This window comes from Chlorocebus sabaeus, chromosome 14, assembly GCF_047675955.1.
Source record: "Chlorocebus sabaeus isolate Y175 chromosome 14, mChlSab1.0.hap1, whole genome shotgun sequence".
In the NCBI taxonomy this organism is placed as follows: Eukaryota; Metazoa; Chordata; class Mammalia; order Primates; family Cercopithecidae; genus Chlorocebus; species Chlorocebus sabaeus.
Genome location: NC_132917.1, coordinates 98,293,209 through 98,306,640, shown reverse-complemented (window position 1 = coordinate 98,306,640; position 13,432 = coordinate 98,293,209). Strand labels below are relative to the sequence as shown.

The 13,432-nt window shown below is 51.3% G+C and overlaps 1 protein-coding gene across 2 annotated transcripts in view; it reads left to right on the top strand.

Annotated features, from left to right (window-relative positions):
- FAM178B (family with sequence similarity 178 member B) overlaps positions 1-13,432 on the top strand; it is a 98,039-nt gene that overhangs the window by 31,513 nt on the left and 53,094 nt on the right. For both annotated transcript variants that reach the window (XM_073023235.1, XM_073023234.1), the window contains one exon: positions 13,097-13,211. In XM_073023235.1, coding sequence (XP_072879336.1) covers positions 13,097-13,211 — 115 coding nt within the window. The remainder of the gene's footprint in view (positions 1-13,096; positions 13,212-13,432) is intronic.

Here is a 13,432-nt window from a genome sequence, read left to right as displayed (position 1 = left end):
AAGAGAAATGACCTCATGTTTCTTTAACAAAAATGCTTTGGCCGAGCTGGTATATGACTGGCCATTAACCTAGCACCAGTCTTAAAGCGGTGCCTTAAGAAAAGGAGCTCTATCAGCGAGATCAAAACGCTGTAGAAAGGAGCAGAGTTCGCGTAGGTTCTTTCCCATTTGCTTCGAAGACAATTGTCCATTTTTACCTACCCATTCCATTCTCTGTTGGCTTCTATAATATTTGTGTAGGAGGAGGGGGACATAATAAAATAGAATGACCCTGGCCAGTACATTCTTTGGATATTTTGAAAGTGGGCGAGACGTTCAGCTCCAAGAACAAAATTCATTTCACGTTCTTGAGCAGGGTCTTAGGACACTTTGTTCTTCCTCACTTGATCACACTTTTCCCTTTGTTCCTCGAGCTCTGGCGTCGTAGCCACTCGGGCCTTGGGCTTCCGTACAGGCCCCATTTTGTGGGTTACTTTCTTTTCTGCCGTCGACTGTTGCATTCTCTTTCCTTCATCTCTCCCTTCCTTTCTTTATTCCTCCTTCCCACTCCTCCTCTCAGAAAGCGTTCCTAAAGTTGTTTCTTGTAAAAAGAATGAAATGGAAACAAGATGGCCAGCAGTCTTACCACCCAGGTAACCCCTCTTGTTATTTTTTAAAGTACTCTATGTACCAAGTTTAGCATATTTAAATTTAAATACTAGAGAAGGATGCAAAAGAAAGAGTGAAAGTCTTCTTCCCAGCCACTCCCCACAGCCACTTCCTCCTCCCAAGTACTAGTTAGTAACAGTTTCTTGTGATTATTTACAGGAACAAATTAATGCACAATCCACGTTTCATCTTTGTTTTTATGTTTATATATGTATACTGTATTTCTTTTTTGTTTTTTTGAGACGGAGCCGCCCTCTGTCGCCCAGGCTGGAGTGCAGTGGCGCAATCACGGTTCACTGCAAGCTCCGCCTCCCGGGTTCACGCCATTCTCCTGCCTCAGTCTCCCGAGTAGCTGGGACTACAGGTGCCCGCCACCACGCCCGGCTAGTTTTTTGTATTTTTAGTAGAGATGGGGTTTCACCATGTTCGCCAGGATGGTGTCGATCTCCTGACCTCGTGATCTGCCCGTCTCAGCCTCCCAAAGTGCTGGGGTTACAGGCGTGAGCCACCATCCCCGTCCTATACCGTATTTCTTTTGCCACATTCGTATCCATCTGAAATGACCTCCAGTACCGATTGCTCTTCCCAGAGTTTCCCAGTTCTCCCCACTGACATCTGGAGAGGCCCCAACCTGCACAAGGCAGGTCAGCTGGGGCTTTCTAGACCAGGAGTCTTCCGAGTGGGGGGTCCTGGAGGTGCGATGAGCCACTGGGATTCAAAAACAAAAAATTAATACGTATTTCTTTTTTTTTTTTTTTTTTTTTTTTTTGAGGCAGAGTCTCATTCTGTGTCACCCAGGCTGGAGTGCAGTGGCCAGATCTCGGCTCACTCCAAGCTCCGCCTCCCGGGTTCACACCATTCTCCTGCCTCAGCCTCCCAAGTAGCTGGGACTACAGGTGCTGCCACCACGCCTGGCTAATTTTTTGTATTTTTAGTAGAGACGGGGTTTCACCATGTTAGCCAGGATGGTCTCGATTTCCTGACCTCGTGATCCACCCACCTTGGCCTCCCAAAGTGCTGGGATTACAGGCTTGAGCCACCGCGCCCAGCCAAAATTAATACATATTTCTAATCCTTCTTTAAAAAAACAACTTAATTGAGACGTAATTGAATACATTAACCTGCAGACATTTGAAGTGTATAATGTATACGTTTGACTTACATATGTGCCTATAAAACCATTGCCACGTGCTAGTAAATCTATTCCATGGCCCCCAAAAGTTTCCCTGTGCCTCTTCGTGATTGATCTCTCTTGTCTGTTGGAAACCACTGATCTGCTATAGTCTGTCACTACAGATTAGTTTGTGTTCTCTGGAATTTTATGTAAATGGAATTATGCAGTAGGTACTCTTTGTGGGCTGTGGGTGGGGAGGGTCTGGCACATTTCACACGGAATAATTATTTTGAAATTTAAGCAGTCTTTAGTCTGTCTATCAGGTTGACAGTCTCTGTTCTTCCCTGTCTTATTAGGAGGTGTCCTCGCCTCACCCAATCTGCCTTTCTTGTGGTTTGCAGGACAGCTTCCTGCTGCATCAGAGCCGCCGGAGTGGTGGCCCCACGACCCTGTCACCTGCAGGTCGCGTCTTCCGTGGTGGTGGCAGCAGCAGCAGCTGCCCACGTGTGGAGCACTTGAGTGCCTGGGCCCTGGACCCCATGCCATTCTCATGCCGAGTGCCCTTCACTCCCTGATTCCGCAGGGCTAGTCCCGTTGTCCTCAGGCCCAGAGTGGCGGGCTGGGATCTAGATCTGCCACACCAGCTGGGCTCGGTCCCCATGCTGGTGCTGTGAGAATGGGGTCTAGACCCAAATGGGCTGGAAAACACTTGAAGGACCAGCCAGGAGACCTCAGGGCCCAGCTCCCTCAGAGCTGTCATGTGCTTGGCGTAGCCCTTTCACAGTCTCCGATTAGAATTTGATAACAGTAATTCAGCGTTATAATCTCTTGTTTTTTAAAAACATACTATTCTTGGATATGATAATAAAAGCAGTTTAATTGAAAATAATAGATAACATTTCCAGAGAGCTTAATTTGTGCTAGGGTCTGTCTCATTTAATCACCACAACAACCCTACAAGTAGATACTATTATTCTCTCATTTTACAGGTAGTTGGGGGCTGGAAAGCCTGCCCAAGCTCCTACTGTGCGTGCAATGTGTGCCCTCTGCTCTGCGGCCAGCCGGCCCTTGTCCAGCTCATTGTACCTCACCCCCTCTGACTATCTGTGCTGTGACCTTCCTGCGTGTCTTTTCTTCCATCTTCCTCCTGCCACAAGGCCTTTGCATGTGCCAGCCTTTCCACCTGGGACACTCTCCTCCTGCCTGCAGCAGCCCCCTGACTTTGCCTTTGTTTTTTTGTTTGTTCATTTGTTTGTTTTGTTTTGTTTTGAGACAGAGTCTCGCTCTGTCGCCCAGGCTGGAGTGCAGTGGCGCAATCTTGGCTCACTGCAAGCTCTGCCTCCCGGGTTCACGCCATTCTCCTGCCTCAGCCTCCCAAGTAGCTGGGACTACAGGTGCCCACCCCCACGCCCGGCTAATTTTTTGTATTTTTAGTAGAGACTGGGTTTCACTGTGTTAGCCAGGATGATCTCGATCTCCTGACCTCATATCCGCCCACCTTGGCCTCCCAAAGTGCTGGGATTACAGGCGTGAGCCACCGCGCCTGGCCTTGTTTTTTTTTTTTGAGACGGAGTCTCACTCTGTTGCCCAAGCTGGAGTGCGGTGGCATGATCTTGGCTCTCTGCAACCTCTGCCTCCCGGATTCAAGTGATTCTCCTGCCTCAGCCTCCTGAGTAGCTAGGATTACAGGCACATGCCACCATGCCTGGCTAATTTTTGTATTTTTAGTAGAGACAGGTTTTCACCATGTTGGCCAGGCTGGTCTCAAACTCCTGACCTCAAGTGATCCACCTGCCTCAGCCTCCCACAGTGCTGGGATTACAGGTGTGAGTCACCATGCCTTTCTTCTTAACTCCATCTCTTCCTCTGGGTTATGGACTTCTCCAGCATCACCTTCTCAAGGAGGCCTGCTCTGCGGGGGTGGGCCGCCCCCTTGCTTCTATACTTGGCTCCCTCTTCCACTCCTTGTGGCTTTAGTCATAGTTGATGGTGAGTTCTTTGATTAATATTGTCTCTCCCAATGGGTTGTGAGCTCAAGAGTACAGGGACCATGTTTTTCTTTTGCTTTTAGTTTAGTTGTCTGTTGGGTTCCTGGCAGCTACGTGAGTAGGGACACGGTGGGACCCAGGTGGTGTTTGCTGAATGAATGGGTGGGACTCTAGAAACACTGGTCTCCCGGTGGATGGCAGCACCTTTTCCAGATGGCTGCTTTGGTCCTATGTGGCCAGGTGGCTATGGAGCTGCGTGTACTGGCCAAGCTCTGATGTGCTCTCTGGTCCTCTAACATCAGGACTTGGGGTCCATTGGCCTTGTGGGGACGGGTATGCATGCTTTACCCCAGCTCAGCCGGCATCTCCAGAGTCTCGCTGCCTGTGGCACACTCAGCTCCTGTCCCCACCACTACATCCCACCACCTGTACAAGGGGACCCTCAGGTACCGTGTCATCAGTTGCTGGTGAGGCCCAGGTGAGTTCGTTCCCTTAGGACAGCACCTGTCACCAGGAATCTTTAAAGCTCGCAGGTGATTCTAACGTGGAGCTGGGGCTGAGACGTTCCGGGTTTTGAGGACTTCGGCCAAGTGTGCGAACCTCTTGCAGGAGAGGTGGCCAGGCAAGAATGGGGGCTTTGCCCACCACTTCAGCTCAGGACTCTCAGCCCCCACTTTTAAAATGAGGTGCAAAATAAATTTGAGTGACTTAAACTTGGAGAGCACTTTTTTGTTGTTGTCGAGACAAGGTCTCACTCTGTCACCCGGGCTAGAGTGTGGTGGCGCCATCAGGGCTCCCTGCAGCCATGACCTCGACCTCTCGGGCTCAAGTGATCCTCCTGCCTCAGCGTCCTGAGTGGCTGGGACTACAGGCGCGTGCCACCATGACCGGCTAATTTGTTTCTATTTTTTATAGAGACAGGGTCTCACTGTGTTACCCAGGTTGGTCTCAAACCCCTGGGCTCAAGCGATCTGCCTGCCTGGGCCTCCCAACTTGTGAGGATTATAGGTGTGAGCCACCGCGCCCAGCCCAACACTTCTTTTTTTTTTTTTTTTTTTTTTGAGACGGAGTCTGGCTTTGTCACCCGGACTGGAGTGCAGTGGCCGGATCTCAGCTCACTGCAAGCTCTGCCTCCCGGGTTTACGACATTCTCCTGCCTCAGCCTCCCGTGTAGCTGGGACTATAGGCGCCCGCCACCACGTCCGGCTAATTTTTTGTATTTTTAGTAGAGACGAGGTTTCACCGTGTTAGTCAGGATGGTCTCGATCTCCTGACCTCGTTATCCGCCCGTCTCGGCCTCCCAAAGTGCTGGGATTACAGGCTTGAGCCACCGCGCCCGGCCAGCCAACACTTCTTAATGTTTGACTTTTAAACGCTGATCGGAGGATGTCTGCAGCTCCCCCAGTACTCAGCCTCCGGCCCTGGCAATTTTCAGCTATGGCTGAGCGTTAAAAAGTATGATGCCTGTGTCCTGCTCTCTGAGATCATTCTGAGGCGCATGCTGGGCATGAGCATTTTGAAGCCTCCCATGCTGATTCCAGTGGGCATCCAGAACTGAGAGCCCCTGGGCTGGTGGGCAACGGGCAGCTGGCCTCAGGTGTGGCGAGAGGGGAGCCAGGGCTGGCATCTGAGGATTCCTGCCCACCTCCACCACCCTCATCACCCACCAGAGCACAGGAGGGTGGCCCTGGGTACTGCTCTGGAGCTGGCCACAGCTTTCCCTAGCTCCGTGGAGCCCAAACTCGGCTGTGTATTAGAATCACTTAGAAATTTTTTAAAATTCCAAAGCTGGGCATGGTGGTGCACGCCTGTAGTCCCAGCTACTTGGGAGGCTGAGGCAGGAGAATTGCTTGAATTGGAGAGGCAGAGGTTGTAGAGAACCGAGATTATGCCACTACACTCCAGCCTGGGAGACAGAGTGAGACCCCGTCTCAAAAAAAAAAAAAAAAAAAAAGTATAGTATAGATGTGTTCATCCTTAGTGTGTCATACGGAATAGCTTCATTGCCCTAAAAATGTCCTGAGTTCTACCTGTTCATCCTATCCTCCTTCCCCCTCTGCTTCACCCCCCACCCCCCCCGCCCCACCCAAGTTCCTGGCAAGCACTGCTGTTGTCACTGTCTCTATAGGTTTGCCTTTTTCAGATATCCTGTAGTTGGAATCACACAGTATGTTGTCTTTTTCACATTGGCTGCTTTCACTCAGCAATAAGCATTTCAGGTTTTTCTGTGCCTTTTCGTGGCTCGATAGCTCCTTCCTTTTTTATTGCTGAATAATATTCCGTTACATAGTTGCACCATAGTTTATTTGTTCATCTCTTGAAGGTCGTGTTGTTTGCCTCCAGTTTGAGAATTTTGGATAAAGCTGCTATAAACATGTATGTACAGCTTTTTGTGTGGGCGTAAATTTACAGTTTATTTGAGGAAATACCAAGGAGCACAATTGCTGGGTCGTATGGTAAGAGTCTGTTTAGCCTTTTTTTTTTGAGATGGAGTCTCACTGTCGCCCAGGCTGGAGTGCAGTGGCACCATCTCGGCTCACTGTAAGCTCCGCCTCCCAAGTTCATGCCGTTCTCCTGCCTCAGCCTCCTGAGTAGCTGGGACTACAGGCGCCCGCCACCATGCCCGGCTAATTTTTTTGTATTTTTAGTAGAGACGAGGTTTCATTGTGTTAGCCAGGATGGTCTCTATCTCCTGAACCTCATGATCCACCCACCTCGGCCTCCAAAGTGCTGGGATTACAGGCGTGAGCCACTGCATCCGGCTGAGTCTGTTTAGCTTTGTAAGAAGCAAGCAGACTATTTTCCAAAACTTCCATTTTACATTCTCACCAGCAATGAGTGAAAGTTCCTGTGGCTCTGGGAGGCGGAGCTTGCAGTGAGCCAAGATCGCGCCACTGCACTCCAGCCTGGGAGACAGAGCAAGATTCCGTCTCAGAAAAAAAAAGAAAGTTCCTGTTGCTCCACTTCCCTGCTAGCATTTGATTTCTCTGTTTCATAATATTCGAGAGATCAGGCATATTCCAAAACCCTCCAGTTCAAAAATCCAAACTGGGGCTGGCGGGACACAGTGGCACCCACCTGTAATCCTAGCACTTTGGGAGGCCGAGGCGGGCGGATCACCTGAGGTCAAGAGTTCGAGACCAGCCTGGCCAACATGGTGAAACCCCATCTCTACTAAAAATACCAAAAAATTAGCCAGTGTGGTGATGTGCGCCTGTAATCCCAGCTACTTGGGAGGCTGAGGCAGGAGAATCGCTTGAACCCGGGAGGCAGAGGTTGCAGTGAGCCGAGATCAAGCCACTGCACTCCAACCTGGGCGACAGAGCAAGACTCCGTCTCCAAACAAAAATAAAAACAAAACCCAAAAATCCGAACTGGGAGAGAATCTGGTAGATCATTCATTCGTGGACATCACTGGAAAACTCTTCGGTTAAGTCTAAATCAGTCTGAACCTTTTGCTTTCCAAACTCGGGAGGGTAGTTTGCTACTACTACCTTCCTGAGTCATACTGAGGGAGCCTGTATCCTTAAAAACAACCAAGAATGCATGCTTAGGTGGCCAAGCGAGAAGGCTATTGCCTGGAGCTGAGGCGTAACAGCTGGGCCTCGACCAGCCGTGCTGGACCATGATGTGACCTTGAGCATGAGAGGCACATGCTAAGAACAGCGCGTCGGAAAGATGGGCTCCTGAGATCCTGTAGGTACAGTGGGGTCTCTGTACTGGCTGTGACCTGCCTACCTGCAGACTTCTTTTTTGTCAAAGAATAAAATTCTAGCTTTTTGAAGACCGGGTGGGTTTTTTTCTTTTTGTTTTTGTTTTTTGATTTTGGTCCTTTTTGTTGTTTGTAGCCAAACCTAATTCTAGCAGATATGAGTGGTTCTGTGGTTTGGCACAATGTCGCTCTGTCCCAGACACCGGGGGCCTCGAGTGCTTGCTGGTATTAGGTGACACCAGGCAGTGGTGTGAGTTACGGAAGGGCAGGGGAATGGAGAGGTGCCCTGGGGATGGCATCACCCGCCCTGTACACATTCCTATGAATAAGCAGGCCAGGGGCCTATAGAGATGGTGTTGGCGGGCGCAGAGTTGGTTACAGCAAGGTAGGGAGGTGGTTCACGGCACCACAGAAAAGGCCTTGGGCTCAGGGTGAGTGGGGAGAAACAGGAAAATGAAGGCACCCTCGGAGCTGGCTGCAGAGTAGAAAAGAAACAAAAAGAAGGTTCCAAAAGAAAGTGGGTACAGGTCTGGAAAAGAGCCGGTGAAAGAGAGACCAGGAACAGCCGGTGAAAGAGAGACCAGGAACAGCAAGTGGTCAGCATTTCTCAGTCCCCCTAGACTCACGGTTTTCACAGGGAGAGGCAGCGTCAGTCTTTGAGAGAACGCTGGTCTGCTTGCATCCTGCGCTCACACTGTCATCAGGAGCAACAAAATGTGCATGTTTTTAAAATCAGAAATGGACATGCCATAGTTTGGGGATACAGGATTTTGTTGGTTTTTTTTGTTGTTGAGGACCTGGCTCCCTTTGATTATGACACTCCCTGTTTTCAAGTCCTGTGGCTTCTCTTCATCCCTGGTCCTTGCCCGAGTCTTCCAGAACAGCTGATCTGCCTCTCTCTCTCCCCCACCTGCCTCTCTATACTCACTCCTAGCCCCTGGGCCTTGCACCCACTCCAGCACCCTGGGCTCCTTGCTCAACCTAGAAGACAGCAGTGCTCCCTGGCCTCAGGTCTCTGCCAGGCTCCCCAAGTCCCTCGGTGCTCCAGCGTCCCCTGACCACCCTTCCTCCAAGCCACGGATGCCAACCAGCATCATTGTGTGTATGTATCTTTCGTGTGTGTGTTGCATGTCCCCCACCCAGCGCCAGCACCCTGAGAGCAGGGCTGCTTTGTTCTGTTCACCGCTGGGTCCCCGGCATTTAGAATGGCACCTGGTGTTTGCTTGCCATTTGCTGAGTGAATGCACAGTTGAAATGACTAAAGCTAAAGCTAATTGACTAAAGCTGGCAATATTGAAACAAGTTTAAATGTAAGTACAAAAGTGCTGCAGGAAGATAAGTGGTTAGATTGGGGAGGATACGAAAGAATTGGATTTTAAGCCTCCTGTAAACATTGTGAGGCCTGTACTCCAGTTAGGATCGGACTCAGTGGGGTGGGTAGCTTGCTTTCCTTTAGGAACCAGCCTCCTGGCCCCTTGCCATTAAGGCTGATGGGGACCTCCCCTCCTCCTATGGTATCTCGGGTTCAGAGAACGAGAACTCAGGCAGATGGTGCTGCTTGGCCCTCCCAGTGCAGCCACCCACCAAAGCTCATTCGCTGTTTGATTTGGGGGTTGGGGAGAATAAGAACAGAGCCTGCAGACTCCATCTCCTGCTGCCAAAACCCTAAGGCCCAGGATGAGAATAGGGGGGCATGAGGGAGGCCCAGAAGTGGGGCAGGAGCGTGGTCTTGGAGCCGAGGCTGGCACTTCCAGTGGCCAAAGAGGTTCTTGGGATGTGCATGGATTTCCAATTCCATGTAAGGGGTGCCAGGAGAACGGTAGTGAATTAACAGCTTCTTCCACGACACAGATGGAAAAGTCACTTTTATTTTAGGCCTGACGATTTTCTTCCTCTGTCTCCCCCCACACCCCCAAGCGTCAGTTCCATCCCAGAAGAGTAACCTAAACGGACGACTGCAGAGTCACGGCCCCCACACAGAGCCCGGAGGCTTTGGGCTGTTCACACTGGCTTTTTTATTTATTTTTTTTTGAGACGGAATCTCACTCTGTTGCTCAGGCTGGAGTGCAGTGATGCAATCTCAGTTCACTGCAACCTTCGCCTCTTGGGTTCAAGCAGTTCTCCTGCCTCAGCCTCCTAAGTAACTGGGATTACAGGTGCCCACCACCACGTCGGCTAATTTTTTTTTTTTTTTTTTTTGTACTTTTAGTAGAGACAGGGTTTCACCATGCTGACCAGGCTGGTCTCTAACTCCTGACCTCAGGTGATCCACCCACCTCGGCCTCCCAAAGTGCTGGGATTACAGGCATGAGCCACCATGCCCAGCCCATGCTGGCATTTTAAAAGACACAGTGCTCCGGTGCTCCCCTGGGCATCACCTAAAACGACTGTTCTGTGCTTGGAGGTACTGAATTGGGGAGCTGGAGCCTGGCAGCCTGGCGTCTGAGTTTCCTCTGTGTCAGCTCTCCAGAAAGCCCTCATGGGGACAAACAGAGCTCAGGAAAAGCTGAGGGCATGGCCCACTTCTAGACAGTGTTAATTACGGGCTCTGGAGTGGTATTTTCTTGTCCTCAAGTCACCAGCCTCCAGGGCTGCTGATGGGGACTCAATTGTCCCGAGGCCTCCCAGGCCCCTCCTCTGACACTGCTCCTGACACGTTGGCCTGGCTTGTGCTGTTCCATGGAGCGGTTGCTGGGTGGGAGAAGGGGGGACGGGATGGTGTCCGGGTGGAGGCTGGCAGAGTGGGCACTGCTGCCTGTGAGTCAGGGGGTGTCACAGCAGAAGATGCCCCTGTGTGGGCTGCGACGGGGATCTCGAGGGGATGCAGGCACTACCCCCTTTGGGTCTGAGGCTGCTGGCAGGAGGTTCCAGCCCACCTGGGCCTCCTGGGGCCTCGCCCTAGGTTGATTGTCTTCCCCTCCCTGGAGAGTTCATCTGCCCGCCCACAGGTGCATGCACATACGTGCACAGTCCCCCGAAGGCCCTGGTGAACAGTTCTCTCTTCCCAGTGGAGTCTCATTGTGTTTTGCAGACTTCATTCTTCCCAGCTCGTTTGTGAGGCGAGTAAGGGGTATCATTACCACTCTTTACTTGTTACGTTGCCCAAGAGAGGAAAAACAAACAAACAAGAAAGTTTTTCCTCCTCTAAGAGTCTAATTACTTGTTTGGTAAGTCTCGACCCATATACATTTCCAAAGAGAGACACTCGATGCCTGCCGAAGAAATGTCTCTGGGCAGGTTTCAGAGACCCTCTGTCCGCCATCCTGCCGTCTGCCAGCACTGCAGCTGGGCAGGACTGCTGCCAGCACTTTCCAGTGAGCTTAGGAAACTGGTTCTTGCAGTGGTCCTTGCAGAAGTCCCCACCTCGCTGCAGCCGTCCCTGCTCTGTGCCTGCTCTGCCTCTGTCTGGACATGCCATGCTGCTTTCTGCTGCCCTGCCTCCGTCTTTTCTGTCTCTCTGTCAGAAAAGAGACGTTCCCATTCCACCTTCCACATTTCATATTCCTTGTCTTGTCCCCCCACCACCCCCAGGTAACACCCGCCCCTCGGAGAAGGCTCTGTACCTTTTACCTGCTTTGATTTTTGCATAAAGACATTGACGTGTATTTCTTGATCTGGCTTCTGTTCCTCCTAGACTGTGAGAGCTCCTTGAGGTCCAGGTCTCCTCTAGCTTGCCTCTTTACCTTCCTCACCTGGCTAGTTCCTGAACACAGTGGAGTGTGCTGAAGTGGGTCCTCAGGGTGGGGCGCTCACCCTCCTGAATGGTGAAGGCTCAAGTATGTGCTTCTGATGTGTCCCTCACCCAGCTTCCAGGTTCTTGATTCTGATGCCCTACCCGCTGTCAAATTTAACATCTGCCTCCTGGATACTGCCAGCCCATCTTAGGACTTGTCAGTCTCCCTGTCTTGGTCCATTTAAGCTGCTATGACAAAGTACCTTAGACTGGGTAATTTATAAACTGGGAAATTTATTGCTTACAGTTCTGGAGGCTGGGAAGTCCAAGATCAAGGTGCCAGCAAATTTGGCACCTGGTGAGAGCTGCTCTCTGCCCCAGAGATGAGGTCTTCTGGCCAATTGCTCATGTGGCAGAAGGGTAAAAGGGGCAACCAGCTCCCTCAGACCTCCTTTCTTTATCAGGGCACTGACCCCATTTGTGAGAGCTCCATTCTCATGGCCTAATTTTCCTCCCAGAGGCCCCACCTCTTGATGCTATCACACTTGGGATTAAATTTCAACATATGAGCTTTGGAGGCACGTAAACACTCAGAACATAGCACCCTCTTAGCTGTGTACTACTTGGTCAGATTTGGTTTGGATTCTCTCCGTTCGTTCTGATTCTTCCATGCACTGGCCATGGTTTTAGGCGTGGGGCCTGTAGAGATGACCAACACGGATGTGGCCCCTGCCCTTGCGGGACTCCTGTTGTACTGGGGAGAGACAGAAGGAGAAGCAAGTCAACTGCTAAGTCAGATAATCTTGAGGAATGAGAGCAGTGTGGAAACGTAGGCTCTGCTCCTGGATGCGGTGTGGGAGCTCACAGTGCAGAGAACACGTGGGGTGGGAGGTCTTGGGCAGCCATCCTTAGAGAAGACGCCTGGACACATTCTTTTTTATGTTTCTCCTCTCCTGCTTGTACGAATGTCCTTAAGTAGTCTGACAGAAAAAAATCTCCTGAGTATGTAAGGTTCTTCCTGTTCGTTGATGTGGTCAGATTTTTTTTTTTTGTTTTTGAAGAGACGGAGTCTCACTCTGTCGCCCAGGCTGGCATGCTGGAGTGCAGTGGCCCGATCTTAGCTCATTACAACCTCCGCCTCCGAGTTCAAGCAATTATCCTGCCTCAGCCTCCTGAATACCTGGGACTACAGGCGCATGCCGTCATGCCCGGCTAATTTCTGTTGTATTTTAGTAGAGACAGGGTTTCACTATGTTGCCCAGGCTAGTCTCGAACTCCTGAGTTCAGGCGATCTGCCTGCCTCGGCCTCCCAAAGTGCTAGGATTACAGGTGTGAGCCACTGCACCTGGCTGATGTGGTCAGACTTTATCATGGATGTTCGGTTAAATCGGTCAGGGGAAGCTGGTCCCCACAGCGCACACTTGCTAAGGAGACACACCCCAGGCTGTGGGAGGCAGGCGAGGTGTGCTCCCAGCAGGGATGGCGGACCAGGGACACCTAAATGTTGCAGCAGCAAGAGTGCTGCAGAGGCCACAGTGGGCTGAGCGCCAGCCTCAGTGCTTTGCCGCAGAGAGTCTAAGGATGTGAACCTGGTGTCCAGTGAGCCTTGTAGCTCAGGGCCTGTGGCACAGGATTCTTCGTGCCACTTGGCTGTGGGCAGCCGAGCACCCTGACCACTGCCTGATGTGGATGGCCAGATGGTCAGGGAGCAGTTGTCCCAAGAGCAGCCATACCTTGAAGACCAGGTAAGAGAACATTCAGGAAAACATTGACATTCACAAAGCTCTGGAAGTGCTTGGAAACCACCAGTTGCTTCATTTCCCCAGATAATACCTGCGGTGTCAGAGAAGGCAAAAACTGGTTACCTTGGGCCAGGGGTCATGGCCAGCCCTTTTCGTGGGAGCAGTGTGCCCTGCCCTCCGTTCCCCGCTCTAACTCTCTGCTCCCCTTTGGCCTGACAGGTGAAGACATGCACCTGTGGTGCCCCTCACTGCAAGAGGTCAGGGAGGCATTCCACAGCCTGGGTGCCCACAGTCCCGCCCTGTACCCTCTGGGGCCCTTTTGGCACGGTGGCAGGTGAGTACTTCTCCTTCCTCACTGCCTTTTTCTTTCATTCTTTTTAAGAGACAGCGTCTCTCTCTGTCACCCAGATTGGAATACAGTGGTACAATCATAGCTCACTGCAGCCTCCACCTCCCAGGCTCAAGTGATCCTCCCACCTCAGCCTCCTGAGTAGCTGCCACTACAGGCACGCACCACCACGCCTGGCTAATTTTTAAATTTTGTGTAGAGGTTGG